The following is a 19,482-nucleotide window of genomic DNA, read 5'->3' as shown; positions in this document are numbered from 1 at the left end:
TTGGACATGTGAGAAGAAGACCGATAGAACATCCAGTCAGGAGGGTGGATGAGATGGAAGATGGACAAAGGGCGAAAGGCAGAGGAAGACCTAAGAAGACTATCCATGAGGTGATCAAATGAGATCTACATGTAAACGGTCTCTCTGTAGACATGATACATGACAGAGCACAATGACATCGTTTGATTCATGTAGCCGACCCCACTTAGTGGGATAATGCTTTGTTGTTGTTTGTTGTTTGTTTGTTATAGGAGGAAAAAAATTTCCAATAATTCAACTAAATCTCAGAACATCTATTCCGAACCACTGTATCTATTGCATAAACATCCATTTAAATATAAAACCAAAACTATCACTAACCTCTTGTAGTAAAAAATGATGTTGCTGAAGTTGGCGTTGAACTGCGGCTTGCTTGGTGGTGCTGCTGCTGTTTGGTCTGCTGCACCCATGGAAGGCGGAGGCGCAACCTGGACAAGAGTGCGGCAGCGTAGGCGGGAGAAGGGAGATGAGGAAGAAGAAGCTCCTCGGAGATGACTGTTGCTGGTGAGAGAGTGGGGGGACGGCGATAATGGGGCTGCTGAGAGGAGAAGCGACAACGCTGAGGCAGGCTGATGAGGGTCAGAGTAATGTCGGTGAGTTTGGCAGGTGATGGAGGGAGTGGCGCCGATGAGAGGGTTTGGGAGAATGTGGTTGCGGCTGTCAATAGGGTGAAAAGGGATGGTTAAAATGTGAAATGTGAGAATAGGGTTTTGGTAGGGTAATTAGGAGTGGTTTTTTTTTTAACTTTTCGTGGCTGGGATTATAGTACATTTGTTCACAATTTTCATTACGAGATATTCTACCCGTCGAAACAATTTTGTCATTTAAGTTCATTCAAGTAATTTTAAGTCACTCTTTTTCTGTTTTCTTCTTTCCTTACACTTCTTCTCTTCTTCTTCTCTTCTCCCCTGCACTTTTTCTTCTTCTTCTATTCTTCCTCGTGCTTTTTCTTCTTCTCCTCTCGCGCTTTTTCTCCTTCTTCTGACGCTCGTCTACGCGGCATCTTTTTTCTTCTTCGTGTTCCTCCTTCTTCACATGTTTTCTCTTTATTTTTTGTTGTTGCTGCTATATTTTTTTGTTTTCTCTTTATTTTTTGTTGTTGCTGCTATATTTTTTTTGTCTTTTCCTCTTTCTTTAGAGGAAGAGTTTTGAATTGTGCAATGAACCAAACATGTTATTATGATGAAACAATTGTAATACTAAATGAATGGACATAATGAAGTGAACACGTACTCATTGTGAAATAATTGTATAGTACTGAACGAAACATAATCCATTATATAAAATCAAGGGTTAAGTATGATTTTGGTCCCCAACGTAGAGGTCAAAAATCGATTTCGTCCCCAACTTTTTTTTGCTACAAAATGATCCCCAATGTTTCAGTTTGTTTTAAAATCATCATTTTTACCATTTTTATTTTTTTATTATTAAATTATCCCTCATTAAAAAATTATAAAATAAAATAAATATATAATAAATAAAAAAGAAAAAAGAACGGGATACAAAAGGGGGGAGAGAGAGAAAGGGGGGCACGAGAAAAGAGGGGGAGGAGGGGGGAGAGAATGGAGACCGACATATCGCTGCACCACTGCACCGCACTGCATCACCGCACCACCACCTTCTTCTTCTTCACCGCCTGATGCACGAAATTGTGATCACTACTTTTCACAACTCAAATAATCCCTAGTAATGGCCCCAAAGACTTGGTGCTCAATACCATGGCATAAACACAACTTCGCACAACTAACCAGCAAGTGCACTGGGTCGTCCAAGTAATAAACCTTACGCGAGTAAGGGTCGATCCCACGGAGATTGTTGGTATGAAGCAAGCTATGGTCACCTTGTAAATCTTAGTCAGGCAGACTCAAATGGTTATGGATGATATGTGAATAAAAGATAAAGATAGAGATACTTATACAATTCATTGGTGAGAACTTCAGATAAGCGAATGGAGATGCTTTGTCCCTTCCGTCTCTCTGCTTTCCTACTGTCTTCATCCAATCCTTCTTACTCCTTTCCATGGCAAGCTGTATGTTGGGCATCACTGTTGTCAATGGCTATAGTCCCGTCCTCTCAGTGGAAATGTTCAACGCACCCTGTCACGGCACGGCTATCCAGCTGTCGGTTCTCGATCATGTCGGAATAGAATCCAGTGATTCTTTTGCGTCTGTCACTAACGCCCCACAATCGCGAGTTTGAAGCTCGTCACAGTCATTCAATCATTGAATCCTACTCAGAATACCACAGACAAGGTTTAGACCTTCCGGATTCTCTTGAATGCAGTCATCAATTCTAGCTTATACCACGAAGATTCCGGTTAAAGAACCCAAGAGATATCCACCCAATCTAAGGTAGAACGGAGGTGATTGACGGTCACACGTTCATAGGTGAGAATGATGATGAGTGTCACGGATCATCACATTCATCAAGTTGAAGAACAAGTGATATCTTGGAACAAGAACAAGCTGAATTGAATAGAAGAACAATAGTAATTGCATTAATACTCGAGGTACAGCAGAGCTCCACACCTTAATCTATGGTGTGTAGAAACTCCACCGTTGAAAATACATAAGAACAAAAGTGATCATTGGCTTCGGCCCCAAAGAGGGAACCAGAAAAACCAAGATGAAAATACAATAGCAAAAGGTCTTATTTATAAAGAACTAGTAGCCTAGAGTTTACAGAAATGAGTAAATGACATAAAAATCCACTTCCGGGCCCACTTGGTGTGTGTTTGGGCTGAGCATTGAAGCATTTTCGTGTAGAGACTCTTCTTGGAGTTAAACGCCAGCTTTTGTGCCAGTTTGGGCGTTTAACTCCCATTCTTGTGCCAGTTCCGGCGTTTAATGCCGGGCATTCTTAAGCTGATTTAGAACGCCGGTTTGGGCCATCAAATCTCGGGCAAAGTATAGACTATTATACATTGCTGGAAAGCCCAGGATATCTACTTTCCAACGCCGTTGAGAGCGCGCCAATTGGGCTTCTGTAGCTCCAGAAAATCCACTTCGAGTGCAGGGAGGTCAGAATCCAACAGCATCTGCAGTCCTTTTCAGTCTTTGAATCAGATTTTTGCTCAGGTCCCTCAATTTCAGCCAGAAAATACCTGAAATCACAGAAAAACACAAAAACTCATAGTAAAGTCCAGAAAAGTGATTTTTAATTAAAAACTAATAAAAATATACTAAAAACTAACTAAATCATACTAGAAACATACTAAAAACAATGCCAAAAAGCGTACAAATTATCCGCTCATCACAACACCAAACTTAAATTATTGCTTGTCCCCAAGAAACTGAAAATCAAATAAGATAAAGAGAAGAGAATATGCAATGAATTCCAAAAACATCTATGAAGATCAGTATTAATTAGATGAGCGGGGCTTTTAGCTTTTTGCCTCTGAACAGTTTTGGCATCTCACTCTATCCTTTGAAATTCAGAATGATTGGCTTCTATAGGAACTCAGAATCCAGATAGTGTTATTTATTCTCCTAGTTAAGTATGATGATTCTTGAACACAGCTACTTTATGAGTCTTGGCCGTGGCCCAAAGCACTCTGTCTTCCAGTATTACCACCGGATACATACATGCCACAGACACATAATTGGGTGAACCTTTTTAGATTGTGACTCAGCTTTGCTAGAGTCCCCAATTAGAGGTGTCCAGGGTTCTTAAGCACACTCTTTTTACCTTGGATCACAACTTTATTTCTTTCTTTTTCTTTCTTTTTCTCTTTCTCCTTCTTTTTTTTCGTTTTTTTTTCTTTTTTTTCTTTTTTTTTTATATTCACTGCTTTTTCTTGCTTCAAGAATCATTTTTATGATTTTTCAGATCCTCAGTAACATGTCTCCTTTTTCATCATTCTTTCAAGAGCCAACAATTTTAACATTCATGAACAACAAATTCAAAAGACATATGCACTGTTCAAGCATACATTCAGAAAACAAAAGTATTGCCACCACATCAAAATAATTAATCTGTTATAAAATTCAAAATTCATGCAATTCTTCTCTTTTTCAATTAAGAACATTTTTCATTTTAAGAAAGGTGATGGATTCATAGGACATTCATAACTTTAAGGCATAGACACTAAGACACTAATGATCATAAGACACAAACATGGATAAACATAAGCATGAAAATTTGAAAAATAGGAAAATAAAGAACAAGGAGATTAAAGAACGGGTCCACCTTAGTGATGGCGGCTCGTTCTTCCTCTTGAAGATCTTATGGAGTGCTTGAGCTCCTCAAAGTCTCTTTCTTGTCTTTGTTGCTCCTCTCTCATGATTCTTTGATCTTCTCTAATTTCATGGAGGAGAATGGAGTGTTCTTGGTGCTCCCAATAGTTTTGTGGAGGAAAGTGCATCCCTTGAGGCATCTCAGGGATTTCATGATGAGTGGGGTCTCTTGTTTGCTCCATCCTTTTCTTAGTGATGGGCTTGTCCTCATCAATGAGAATGTCTCCTTCTATGTCAACTCCAACTGAATAACAGAGGTGACAAATGAGATGAGGAAAGGCTAACCTTGCCAAGGTAGAGGACTTGTCCGCCACCTTATAGAGTTCTTGGGCTATAACCTCATGAACTTCTACTTCTTCTCCAATCATGATACTATGAATCATGATGGCCCGGTCTATAGTAACTTCGGACTGGTTGCTAGTGGGAATGATTGAGCGTTGGATAAACTCCAACCATCCTCTAGCCACGGGTTTGAGGTCATACCTTCTCAGTTGAACCGGCTTCCCTCTTGAATCTCTCTTCCATTGGGCGCCCTCTTCACAGATGTCTATGAGGACTTGGTCCAACCTTTGATCAAAGTTGACCCTTCTAGTGTAAGGATGTTCATCTCCTTGCATCATGGGCAAGTTGAATGCCAACCTTACCTTTTCCGGACTAAAATCTAAGTATTTCTCCCGAACCATTGTAAGCCAATTCTTAGGGTCCGGGTTCACACTTTGATCATGGTTCTTGGTGATCCATGCATTGGCATAGAACTCTTGAACCATCAAGATTCCGGCTTGTTGAATGGGGTTGGTAAGAACTTTCCAACCTCTTCTTCGAATCTCATGTCGGATCTCCGGATATTCACTCTTTTTGAGTTTGAAAGGGACCTCGGGGATCACCTTCTTCAAGGCCACAACTTCATAGAAGTGGTCTTGATGCACCCTTGAGATGAATCTCTCCATCTCCCATGACTCGAAGGTGGAAGCTTTTGCCTTTCCTTTCCTCTTTCTAGAGGTTTCTCCGGCCTTGGATGCCATAGATGGTTATGGAAAAACAAAAAGCAATGCTTTTACCACACCAAACTTAAAAGGTTTGCTCGTCCTCGAGCAAAAGAAGAAAGAAGAGAGTAGAAGAAGAAGAAATAGAGGAGATGGAGTTGGCTTTATGGTTCGGCCAAAGGGGAGAAGTAGTGTTTAGGTTGTGTGAAAATGAATGAGTGAAGAGGAGTTTATATAGGGGTGGAGAGAGGGGTAGGGTTCGGTTATGGGAGGGTGAGTTTGGGAGGGAAAGTGGTTTGAATTTGAATGGTGAGGTAGGTGGGGTTTTATGAAGGATGGATGTGAGTGGTGAAGAGAAAAATGGGATTTGATAAGTGAGGGGTTTTTGGGAAAGAGTGGTTGAGGTGATTGGTGGATGGGTGAAGAAGAGAGAGGGTGGTGGGGTAGGTGGGGATCCTGTGGGGTCCACAGATCCTGAGGTGTCAAGGAAAATTCAACCCTGCACCAAATGGCGTGCAAAAATGCACCCTTTGCCAATTCTGGCGTTAAACACCGGGCTGGTGCCCATTTCTGGCGTTTAACGCCAGCTTCTTGCCCTTTTCTGGCGTTCAACGCCAGTCTGGTGCCTCTTTCTGGCGTTAAACGCCCAGAATGGTGCCAGACTGGGCGTTAAACACCCAACTGCTACCCTTACTGGCGTTTAAACGCCAGCAGGATCTTCCTCCAGGGTGTGCTATTTTTCTTCCTGTTTTTCATTCTGTTTTTACTTTTTCAATTGATTTTGTGACTTTTCATGATCATCAACCTACAGAAAACATAAAATAACAAAGGAAAATAGATAAAATATAACATTGGGTTGCCTCCCAACAAGCGCTTCTTTAATGTCAGTAGCTTGACAAAGGACTCTCATGGAGCCTCACAGATACTCAGAGCAATGTTGGAACCTCCCAACACCAAACTTAGAGTTTGAATGTGGGGGTTCAACACCAAACTTAGAGTTTGGTTGTGGCCTCCCAACACCAAACTTAGAGTTTGACTGTTGGGGCTATGTTTGGCTCTGTTTTGAGAGAAGCTCTTCATGCTTCCTCTCCATGGTGACAGAGGAATATCCTTGAGCCTTAAACACAAAGGATTCTTCATTCACTTGAATGATCAATTCTCCTCTGTCCACATCAATCACAGCCTTTGCTGTGGCTAGGAAGGGTCTGCCAAGGATGATGGATTCATTCATGCACTTCCCAGTCTCTAGGACTATGAAATCAGCAGGGATGTAATGGTCTTCAATCTTCACCAAAACATCCTCTACAAGTCCATAAGCTTGTTTTCTTGAATTGTCTGCTATCTCTAGTGAGATTCTTGCAGCTTGTACCTCAAAGATCCCTAGCTTCTCCATTACAGAGAGAGGCATGAGGTTTACACTTGACCCTAAGTCACACAGAGCCTTCTTAAAGGTCATGGTGCCTATGGTACAAGGTATTGAAAACTTCCCAGGATCTTGTCTCTTTTGAGGCAATTTCTGCCTAGTCAAGTCATCCAGTTCTTTGGTGAGCAAAGGTGGTTCATCCTCCCAAGTCTCATTACCAAATAACTTGTCATTTAGCTTCATGATTGCTCCAAGGTATTTAGCAACTTGCTCTTCAGTGACATACTCACCCTCTTCAGAGGAAGAATACTCATCAGAGCTCATGAATGGCAGAAGTAAATCCATTGGAATCTCTGTGGTCTCAGTGTGAGCCTCAGATTTCCATGGTTCCTCATTAGGGAACTCATTGGAGGCCAGTGGACGTCCATTGAGGTCTTCCTCAGTGGCGTTCACTGCCTCTTCCTCCTTTCCAAATTCGGCCATGTTGATGGTCTTGCACTCTCCTTTTGGATTTTCTTCTGTATTGCTTGGAAGAGTACTAGGAGGGAGTTCAGTAATTTTCTTGCTCAGCTGTCCCACTTGTGCCTCCAAATTTCTAATGGAGGACCTTGTTTCAGTCATGAAACTTTGAGTAGTTTTGATTAGATCAGAGACCATGGTTGCTAAGTCAGAGTGGTTCTGCTTAGAATTCTCTGTCTGTTGCTGAGAAGATGATGGAAAAGGCTTGCCATTGCTAAACCTGTTTCTTCCACCATTATTATTGTTGAAACCTTGTTGAGGTCTCTGTTGATCCTTCCATGAGAGATTTGGATGATTTCTCCATGAAGAATTATAGGTGTTTCCATAGGGTTCTCCCATGTAATTCACCTCTTCCATTGAAGGATTCTCAGGATCATACGCTTCTTCTTTAGATGAAGCATCCTTAGTACTGCCTGGTGCAGCTTGCATTCCAGACAGACTTTGAGAAATCAAATTGACTTGCTGAGTCAATATTCTGTTCTGAGCCAGTATGGCATTCAGAGTATCAATCTCAAGAACTCCTTTCTTCTGATTTGTCCCATTGTTCACAGGATTCCTTTCAGAAGTGTACATGAATTGGTTATTTGCAACCATTTCAATTAGTTCTTGAGCTTTTGTAGGCGTCTTCTTCAGATGAAGAGATCCTCCAGCAGAGCTATCCAATGACATCTTGGATAGTTCAGAGAGACCATCATAGAAAATACCTATGATGCTCCATTCAGAAAGCATGTCAGAGGGACACTTTCTGATCAATTGTTTGTATCTTTCCCAAGCTTCATAGAGGGATTCACCTTTCTTTTGTCTGAAGGTTTGAACTTCCACTCTAAGTTTGCTCAATTTTTGAGGTGGAAAGAACTTTGCCAAGAAGGCATTGACTAGCTTTTCCCAAGAGTTCAGGCTTTCTTTAGGTTGTGAGTCCAACCATATCCTAGCTCTGTCTCTCACAGCAAAAGGGAATAGCATAAGTCTGTAGACCTCAGGGTCAACCCCATTAGTCTTGACAGTGTCACAGATTTGCAAGAATTCAGCTAAAAACTAATGAGGATCTTCCAATGGAAGTCCATGGAACTTGCAATTCTGTTGCATTAGAGAAACTAATTGAGGCTTAAGCTCAAAGTTGTTTGCTCCAATGGCAGGGATAGAGATGCTTCTCCCATAGAAGTTGGGAGTAGGTGCAGTAAAGTCACCCAGCACCTTCCTTGCATTATTGGCATTGTTGTTGTTTTCAGCTGCCATGTCTTCTTCTTTGAAGATTTCTGTTAGATCCTCTATAGAGAGTTGTGCCTTAGCTTCTCTTAGCTTTCACTTCAAGGTCCTTTCTGGTTCAGGATCAGCCTCAACAAGAATGCTTTTGTCTTTGCTCCTGCTCATATGAAAGAGAAGAGAACAAGAAAAGGTGGAATCCTCTATGTCACAGTATAGAGATTCCTTGAGGTGTCAGAGGAACAGAAAAATAGAAGGATGTGAGAAGAGGGGAAGAGATTTTTTCGAAAATTAATTAAAAGGATTTTAAAAATCATTTTGAAAAAGATTTTGAAGAAGATATGATTGAAAACTTTTTTAAAAAAGATGTGATTTAAAAGTTATGGTTTTAAAAAGATGTGATTGAGAAGATATGATTTGAAAAACAATTTAAAAAGATTTGATTTTAAAAATTAATGACTTGGCTAACAAGAAAAGATATAATTCAAACATTAAACCTTTCTCAACAGAAAAGGCAACATACTTGAAATGTTGAATCAAATCATTAATTGATAATAAGTATCTTTGAAAAAGGAAAGAAATTGATTTTGAAAAAGATTTGATTGAAAAGATATTATTTGAAAAAGATTTGATTTTGAAAAACTTTGAAAACTTGAAAAAAAAAATTGCATTAAAAACAGAATCTTCCCTCTTGTGCTATCCTGGCGTTAAACGCCCAGAATGGTGCACATTCTGGCGTTTAACGCCCAAAGCACTACCCTTTTGGGCGTTAAACGCCCAGCCAGGTATCCTGGCTGGCGTTTAAATGCCAGTTTTTCCTTCTTCGTTGGGCGTTTTGAACGCCCAGCTTTTTCTGTATAATTCCTCTGTTGCATGTACTGAATCTTCAGTTCCCTGTATTATTGACTTGAAAATAGAACCAAGATCAAATAAACAATGCATGCAAGACACCAAACTTAAAATGAGATACTAGACTCAACAAGAAACATAAAATATTTTTGATTTTTATGATTTTGTAAATTTTTTTTTGTTTTTTCGAAAATTAAGTGGAAAAGACAATAAAGGTATCAAAATTCTTAATGAGAATTCCAGGAATCATGCAATGTTAGTCTAAAGCTTTAGTCTAAAGGAATTAGACATGAATAGCCAAGCTTCAGCAGGACATTGCATTCAAGAGCTAAATTGATGAGAATCAATCAGCTTTGGTGATGATAAGATCATCACCTTGAAACACTAGAATTCATTCTTAAGAACTCTGAAGAATACCTAATCTAAGCAACAAGATGAACCGTCAGTTGTCCATACTCGAAATAATTCCCCGGCAACGGCGCCAAAAACTTGGTGCACGAAATTGTGATCACTACTTTTCACAACTCAAATAATCCCTAGTAATGGCCCCAAAGACTTGGTGCTCAATACCATGGCATAAACACAACTTCGCACAACTAACCAGCAAGTGCACTGGGTCGTCCAAGTAATAAACCTTACGCGAGTAAGGGTCGATCCCACGGAGATTGTTGGTATGAAGCAAGCTATGGTCACCTTGTAAATCTTAGTCAGGCAGACTCAAATGGTTATGGATGATATGTGAATAAAAGATAAAGATAGAGATACTTATGCAATTCATTGGTGAGAACTTCAGATAAGCGAATGGAGATGCTTTGTCCCTTCCGTCTCTCTGCTTTCGTACTGTCTTCATCCAATCCTTCTTACTCCTTTCCATGGCAAGCTGTATGTTGGGTATCACCGTTGTCAATGGCTACAGTCCCGTCCTCTCAGTGGAAATGTTCAACGCACCCTGTCACGGCACGGCTATCCAGCTGTCGGTTCTCGATCATGTCGGAATAGAATCCAGTGATTCTTTTGCGTCTGTCACTAACGCCCCACAATCGCGAGTTTGAAGCTTGTCACAATCATTCAATCATTGAATCCTACTCAGAATACCACAGACAAGGTTTAGACCTTCCGGATTCTCTTGAATGCAGTCATCAATTCTAGCTTATACCACGAAGATTCCGGTTAAAGAACCCAAGAGATATCCACCCAATCTAAGGTAGAACGGAGGTGATTGACGGTCACACGTTCATAGGTGAGAATGATGATGAGTGTCACGGATCATCACATTCATCAAGTTGAAGAACAAGTGATATCTTGGAACAAGAACAAGCTGAATTGAATAGAAGAACAATAGTAATTGCATTAATACTCGAGGTACAGCAGAGCTCCCCACCTTAATCTATGGTGTGTAGAAACTCCACCGTTGAAAATACATAAGAACAAAAGTGATCATTGGCTTCGGCCCCAGAAAGGGAACCAGAAAAACCAAGATGAAAATACAATAGCAAAAGGTCTTATTTATAAAGAACTAGTAGCCTAGGGTTTACAGAAATGAGTAAATGACATAAAAATCCACTTCCGGGCCCACTTGGTGTGTGTTTGGGCTGAGCATTGAAGCATTTTCGTGTAGAGACTCTTCTTGGAGTTAAACACCAGCTTTTGTGCCAGTTTGGGCGTTTAACTCCCATTCTTGTGCCAGTTCCGGTGTTTAACGCCGGACATTCTTGAGCTGATTTGGAACGCCGGTTTGGGCCATCAAATCTCGTGCAAAGTATGGACTATTATACATTGCTGGAAAGCCCAGGATGTCTACTTTTCAACGCCGTTAAGAGCGCGCCAATTGGGCTTCTGTAGCTCCAGAAAATCTACTTCAAGTGCAGGGAGGTCAGAATCCAACAGCATCTGCAGTCCTTTTCAGTCTCTGAATCAGATTTTTGCTCAGGTCCCTCAATTTCAGCCAGAAATACCTGAAATCACAGAAAAACACACAAACTCATAGTAAAGTCCAGAAAAGTGATTTTTAATTAAAAACTAATAAAAATGTACTAAAAACTAACTAAATCCTACTAGAAATATACTAAAAACAATACCAAAAAGCGTACAAATTATCCGCTCATCACCGCCCTGCCATCCTGCCGCACCGCACCGCACCACCACCACCCTGTGAATTAGATTTTTTATGAAATTTTAGAATTTTTTGTGAAATTTGTTGTGGAATATTGTTGTTGCTGGAATTTGAATTTGGAACATTGTTGTTGCTGAATTTGTTGATTATTATTCAAAGTGCATGTTGCTTGAATTTTTTGAATATTTTAAATGTGCTAATGTCTCTTCTTTTTTTCTACATATATAAATACAAATATTTTTATAAATATTTTTAAAATTTTAATTTTAATCATTAAACAATAATTTAATCCTGATAAATTTTATAATATATAAATATGTTATTTTAATAAAAAATTATGTAATTGATTAAAAAACATTTTTTATTTTCGTTCAAAAATTATGTGTTCCATAATAAGAAATTAAGAACTGAAAGACATTCTTTTATTTTTTGGTATATATCCTGTGAAATACACGTTTTTTGTTCATGTAACATATTACTATTAATAAATGCTTCTTCGTAATTCGTTGAACTCAAGAGTCAATCAATCAAACTAATAAACTATTCTGAAACAACATTTTACTACAAGGAGAATGCTATATATTTATAATTTACGACTCTTGAAACAGGGAAAGAACACTAATAAGCAAGGAATCTTCTACTTCTAGCTAGATTCATGGTACATATATGATATATATAAACATATAAATAATAACGATAGAAACAAACAGACATTACTGTTAAGGAAAACATACTGCAGACACCTATGGCTAGAAATGTTGTGCCTTATACACTAATGATATTGATAATTGGAGTAATTCTTTGTTCTTTTATTCCTGATTTCTTTGATGCTATTATTTATCAACAACCACCACTTGTTCGCCGGCGACGAACTTGGACTCCAACTTATCATGATGTGTCTGATTTGAATGCGTGTATCAATAAATGCAACGAAACCCATCAGAAATTTCAGGTGAGGAAAACATACTGCATTGACAAATGCAAAGTACTAAAACAGTGTGTTGATAATTGCAAGAAGCTCTTTAAGGGTGACAAAGAAAAGTTGGATTCATGCAAGAAAGGTTGCAGATAATGGTAATAAGTATACATATTGTTGTGAACCTTCATAGCCTTTTCTTTTTTGAATTTATATTATCTTATTTCAGTTATATGAATATTTATTGTGATAAATTATCCAAAGTTTATACGAAAAATATAAAGATACAGGGAGAATGTGTAAAATATCATATAGTGAATTTCTTTTTCTTTTTTTTTCCCCTTTGTTTTGTCTTCACTCTATATCCTATGTAGCTTTTAAATATGTATGTGAGTGGGAATTATGTCTTAATGGTTTGGCAAATTTGCACGTAAATCGTTCTACGTTGTTGATATTCATGTTTGGACGTAAATCATTGTAGAATTTATGTTTGGAATTACGAGTTAATATTTAAAATGATCTTGAAATTGGACATCCGATTTAATTTAATCTTCGAATTTTTAATTGATTCAAATTATACTCTAAAATTTTAACGCGTGTCTCAAGTTAGTTCTTCTATCCATTTTCGTCATCGAAAAAATGACGTGACAAATTTAGTTCACACGTGGTACAAGAAAAATGACGTCGTTTTTCAAAATTCTAATTTCCTGTTCCTTTCTTCATCACTGTAAAGGGGTCAAATTTTCATAGTGACAAATTCAAACAAACCAATAAGAAGTTCCTGCAACATCCGGAATAATCAATCCCTGCCACTTTAATCACATGAAAAGCTTTTTCATTTTCTATTTGTGAATGCAATGCAAAAAAAAATGAAGAAAAGTGGAGTACGGTAGTGGGTCCGAGGTGGGGGCGGCAATGTGATCAATGGGAGATGGGTCACTAATTCTAACATAAATGGCTTTGAGAATGTGGAGGGAACTCTTGATGAAGAAGGAGGGTGAGTTGAGGTTGTAGTGTTGTGTTGAAATCCTATTCCTCATTCTTTTTCAATAATAATAATAATAATAATAATAAGTTTGAAGTGAAATAGAAGAAGTAGAAGGTGTAAATGAAGGTGATGATGATTACTTGATGACTGAAAATGAGTTGGAGAAAAATCATGACTAATTGAGGAAGAGGAAGAAGAGGAGGAGTAAAATCACGCTCGTTTTGGAACAAATAGCAAAATCACGCCTTTTAATTGTGTCAAGTCAGTTTTTCGGTGACAAAAATGAAAGAAAGGGCTAATTTGAGGCACGCGTTAAGATTTTAGAGTACAATTTGGATTAATTAAAAATTCGAGGGTTAAATTAAATTAGAAGTCAAATTTCAGGGGTCATTTTGAGTAATAACTCTCGGAATTACAGTGATTTACAACCGATTCTGGATGTTTAATATCCCATCCTGATTATATGAAAATAGAGTTAAAATTTTTGGATAATACTAAAAAAACAATAAAGAACACTTAAAATTTGTTTGATTTAGTATTAATTAATTATTATTATAATAATTAATAAATACTAAATAAAATAAATTTTAATTGTTGTTGACTAAATTTTTTAGTTATCAAATAATTTTGATTTTTTTTACATAAATTCCTGCACTCACCTACAATTTATATATGATTTAATTGTTAAAAAAGTTATTTTAGCATGTACGATTTACATAATAGTAAAAAATTAAAGAATATATGTGTAATTATTTTTCATTAAGAAAAATTTAATGATTAGGTATTTGTTTGGGCGCTATTAAATCGATAAGAAAATATCTTTTTTTAATAATTTTTTTATTTTTTAGTGTGTTTGGCAAATTTTTAATAGTAAAAATAAAAGTACTAAAAAATAAAAAAATATTTTTTTGAGAAGTTATAATTTATATTTTTTTTAAAAGATATTTTTTCTTAAAAAAAATATTTTTCATATAATAAATGAACAAAAAAATATTTTTATTTTATTTTTCCAAACATAATTGTTAAATAAAAATATCTTTTTACATGAGATATCCAAACATAAAATCACTTTTACTGTTATAAAAGATCTTTTAAAAAATATTATTTAAAAAAAATCTTTTTTAAAAATAGCACACAAACAAGTTTTAGGTATTTTTTATTTTATTTTAGTAAAAATTCCCTAATATTTATTTGCTATAGTATGGTAAATGAAGAAGCTCAAATAATTCCTCCAATAAATATGGAAGAAAATTTAGGCACTTTGGTAAGAGTAAAATGGAATTGATTCTGTGTTGATTTGTGTGTTTAATGTTTGGCTAAATTACTGTATTAATCCTTAATATTTAGATTGCCTTTTAAATTGGTCTTTTAATATTTCAATATTTAAAATATCATTTTTAATCTTAATTTCTTTTAAATAAAAATTTATTCTTTTATATTAATTTTTAAAAATATTTTATAATGTGATACAATTATAACTATTTTCGTAATTAATATAAAATATAATTATTTTTATTAATATAATATTATATAATTAGATATATAAATAAAATAATTTAGACTCACAATCTAATAAAAAAATATTTTTTTAATTAGAAATTATTAAATTAAAAAAAGGTGATAATAAAATGGAGCGAAGCGCCACCATTGCAATTTGCATGGCTAATTGGTTTCATTCACCTCTCTCTCTCTCTCTCTCTCTCTCTCTCTCTCTCTCTCTCTCTCTCTCTCTGATGATTACAAACTTCACACTTTGTATTTTCAACCCCATGAACCAATTTGGACCGCCGAGTTTCTCTTCCTTAACTTTCGCGCTTGAAAAACCATCAACCCTCCATTCCTCCGAGGATCTTGCAAACATGACACAAACAATTAGAGATGGAACAAAAATGGCAAATACAGACAGCAAGAGAGAGAAAACAAAACACAGAAACAAAGGGAGGAGAGGAAGAAGAGAGAGAAACATTAAAGGGGTTGTTTCCAGAACGAAAGTTACTTTTTTTTTCTTTTTTGTTTCACCACACTACCCAACAAAAAAATAAAAAAGAAATGATTTTGTTTCTGGGTTAATCCCATTTCACCTCTTCTGATTCGAATTCCAATTAGCAGAAACCTCATTGGGGGGTGTTGATGTTAGGGGGGAGAAACCTCTGTCCCCTGCATTCTTCACCCGCCATCCAATTAGAGGTTGAAAAAATAATAACAATAATTTAGTAATTAATCATAATAATAATAAGAAGACGAAGAAAAATCTTGAAAAGGACAGATTTTGATACATGGGTTGCATCAATTCCAAGAATGCTGTGTCTGGGGACTCATCACCTTATTTATCACCTGTTGATCATGTGATTTTGGAACCTCTTCCTCCACCAGCAGTTTCAGTTGCAGGATCAAGGGGCCATTCTCATGTGGCAGGATCATCATTAGCAGATGAGAAGAAGAAATTGAAGAAGAACGCCTCCAAGAAGAGCAATGGCTCCTTTAGCATCAGGCTTGGATTCTCCAAGAGGCATGTTGATGCTGAACACAATGCTGCTGGTTGGCCAAGTTGGCTCACAGTTACTGCTGGTGAAGCTGTTCATGGATGGCTCCCTCTTAGAGCTGATTCTTTTCAAAAGTTAGATAAGGTACTTTTTCAATTATATTTTGGGGTTTTTAGAAACTGTTTATGTAGGTAAGGTATTGCTTTGAGGCTTATCAATGATATAAACTAAGTTAAAAAACTTTCGCCTTTTTAATATGGTTGACTAAGATAAAATTTGTAGTGATTTTCTAATAGCTTGTTTGAAAAGTTTTCAATGAGAAAATGTTAACATTCACTAATCACTGATATTGATAATTTAGACATGAAATTGTTAGTTAGACGAAAACTTTTAAAATAATGATTGCAGGGTTTAATTATATGAGGTTTGCATGAAATTGCAATCTAGCTAACTAGTTTCGGTAACCGGTAAGTATGGTAGTATTAGGTATTGTTGTTGCATAGCATGGTCAAAGTTATCCATTCATTCTCATGTTGTGAGATCTTTCAGAAGGACCTCTCTTTTATTATTCTCCTTGAACAAATGCGGCTTTGGAATTGGTACAAGTATGCATAATATATAGTTTAACTTGAAAGATAATTATATTTTTATATATTCAGTAGTTGCAAAGCTTCATCGTGTTGTTGGGAAGTTAGCACAATTTTTAGTTGCTTTGGTGGAATAAAACTAAGGAATATCAAATCTGAATACTAACTAGCTTGATTTAATGGTAGGGAGATGATTATGAAGTTTAAAGAATTTAGCTTTGAAGACTATAAAATTTTACTTTATGCTATTGTTCTTATCTAATGGCATGTGCTGATAAATTGTATAACTTTATGGAGCTACTAAGGAAACCATTCCTAATGGCATTGGCACTGGTACAACTGAATTAGGAGCATACGTATTCTTAATGCCAAACTAGCTTTGGTTTTCAAAACATGGCACAATTAGTTTTCTAATTTGATGTTTTCTTATATTAGTGTACTTCTTCCCTTTTGGTTTTTTGTACAGATTGGACAAGGTACTTATAGCAGCGTGTTCAGAGCACGTGAAGTTGAAACAGGAAGGATGTTTGCTCTGAAGAAGGTGCGCTTTGACAATTTACAACCTGAGAGCATTAGATTCATGGCAAGAGAAATATCAATCCTTCGCAGGCTAGACCACCCAAACATCATGAAATTGGAGGGCATAATCACTTCTAAGCAATCTAGTAGCATATACCTTGTTTTTGAATACATGGAGCATGATCTTGCTGGCTTAGTATCGCGTCCTGATATTCTCTTCACTGACTCTCAGGTTGGTTTTTCATCTCATTTATGATAAGTTCGAATCTTCAAGCCAATTTCCACATGTGTTTCACAAAATATCAATATTTGGTGTTCCTAACATGAAATATGCATACATTAGCATTGATTGAAGCAAAGTATGCGACGATTATCTACACTTATTGTTTTGAAACTGGGGAATCTATCCTGGTCTGCATGTTTCCATAGCCACAATATGTATGAGGCTATATATGTCATTTTCTTACTCACTTGTGCACCCATTTCCTTGATGTATAAGTCAGTGCTACAAGCTTAAAGATTCTAATAGAAACTATTGCTGAAACGTCATTCATGATGCCTATGTCGAAATTAATACTTAAACAGGACTTGTTCCAAGGATTGTTTCTGAGTTGGAATTTCGGAGGGAAAGGAAATGCTGGTAGTGTTAAATTTTAAATGTTTACGCTACAAAACCTTCCTTTCCCTCCCTTCTCCTCCAAAATCCCAACTCACCAACAAGCCTTTAAGGTTCTATGCTAACTCCAAATCATATCTTGGTCTTCATTTTATTTGTTTCTTTTTCTCCTTGAAGTCCTCGAGTATTTGAAAGTTATTTAGGTCCTTGTTAGATGTTAGACATTTCATTGTTTCCTCGTTTCTCCCACAGATAAAGTGTTACCTGCGACAGCTATTAAGTGGAATTGAGCACTGTCATATCCGTGGTATCATGCATCGTGACATTAAAGTATCAAATATCTTATTGAACAATGAAGGTATTCTCAAGATAGGAGATTTTGGATTAGCAAATACAATTAGTCCAAATAACAAGCATCAGTTAACCAGTCGTGTAGTAACTCTATGGTATCGCCCTCCTGAGCTCTTGATGGGATCAACCAATTATGGAGTATCGGTTGATTTGTGGAGTGTTGGTTGTGTATTTGCCGAGCTTTTTCTAGGAAAACCAATCCTTAAGGGAAGAACTGAGGTAATCAATCTGCTTAATTGATGTATTTGATTCTTTAGTAGTAAGCATCAAAAGACATTCTAAAAAGTTTGTGAACTTTTTGGAAAGAAGATTGCTCTACTTCCTACTACTTTGTGTGTGATTTACTGATTTAGTTGGAAACTTTTCGCATAGAAGGAAGGGACATAAAAACATTGTTGATTACTATGTATAGCAAAACAATAACATAAGCAATGCATTAGTACATTCCTTACACTGACTCTTATTTTGTGGGAAACACTTTGATATGAGTTATTTTATTTTTGAGCATACAGGTTGAACAACTACACAAAATTTTTAAGCTGTGTGGATCTCCGCCGGACGATTTCTGGAAAAAGTATAAGCTTCCTCATGCAACAGTATTTAAGCCTCAAACTACTTACGAAAGCTCTTTGCGTGAGAGGTGTGCCGAGTTTCCAGAAACTGCTGTTGATCTACTTGAGACTTTATTATCCATTGACCCCGCCAATCGTGGAACCGCCTCCTCTGCCTTGATGTCTGAGGTAAACTTCACCAAGTTAATGCTAGCAAGTTCAATATGATTGAGTTTGATTTCTGACATATAGATTTTCTTTTCATTTCTTGGAATACCTTTTTATAGTATTTCAACACCAAACCTTATGCTTGCAATCCATCAAACTTGCCAAAGTATTCGCCTAGCAAAGAACTGGATGCTAAAAGTCGGGAAGACATGTCGAGGTAAACTACCTGTCTTCCTTTTTAGTGACATAAAATTGCCACACACAAAGTTCTTCCACTGCATTTGTTTTCATGTGAAATTGATAATTGAGAATTGTTAGATGACAGTGTAGTCAAACATGTCAAATCATTTCAGCATATTTTCCTACTTTGATAGCAAGGGGCTTGGTCTTTAGACTAGCTAATCGTCTCATTTACATTCAAAATCTTCTTAAACCAAGCAAATAATTTAAAATAGAGGATTTACTTTCTTATGGCTTTTACAATCCTTTTCAACTAAAGTATGGAAATGTATTATCAGGAAAAGGACCGATGATAAAATGCAAATGCGAGATGCTGCAACATCGAGAAGGCAACCAAGACGAGTCAAGAAATATTTGCGAGAACCAATTGATCATACTCAATCAGTTTCCAAAGAGGTAGTTTCTTACTAGTCCACTGCTGCTACATCATGTGAAAATTGTTGCTTTTATATGCTTATCTTTTCTTCTTTTCAAAGCACATGCAGAATGGTCCTCATAATGTTCGTAGAAGCGACGGTAGATCACATGTTCAAAAGGGAATAGGAGCACACAAAGACTATCTACAACCCGAAATGGATGCAGTCTCGGACCTTTCGCAGATGGTGAATATTGCAGATGGTAATGGCTTTACTGTACCGGCACAAGGCGGCTATGACTGGGTGAAAAGGAGAAAGCAAGATGCTTCATCTACACTATCAGATGGCTCAAGAAGCAAAATTAGTGCATTGGATCCAAACTTTGCTAAAGGAACTTATGATT

The 19,482-nt window shown here is 36.9% G+C and overlaps 1 protein-coding gene across 1 annotated transcript; it reads left to right on the top strand.

Annotated features, from left to right (window-relative positions):
• Positions 1 to 15,394: 15,394 nt before the first annotated feature.
• On the top strand, positions 15,395 to 19,481 carry LOC130957658 (cyclin-dependent kinase C-2 C-like; the record flags this gene model as incomplete). Its single annotated transcript, XM_057884507.1, has 7 exons — positions 15,395 to 15,835; positions 16,745 to 17,029; positions 17,666 to 17,983; positions 18,277 to 18,504; positions 18,603 to 18,700; positions 19,002 to 19,119; positions 19,209 to 19,481. Coding segments are annotated over exons 1-7 (1,671 nt in total), but the record flags the coding sequence as incomplete, so codon positions are not given.
• Between the last annotated feature and the right edge of the window lies 1 nt (position 19,482).

This window comes from Arachis stenosperma, chromosome 10 (assembly GCF_014773155.1).
Source record: "Arachis stenosperma cultivar V10309 chromosome 10, arast.V10309.gnm1.PFL2, whole genome shotgun sequence".
NCBI classification, from domain to species: Eukaryota; Viridiplantae; Streptophyta; class Magnoliopsida; order Fabales; family Fabaceae; genus Arachis; species Arachis stenosperma.
The sequence above is the reverse complement of the archived record's forward strand: the minus strand, read 5'-3'. Positions and strand labels throughout refer to the sequence as shown.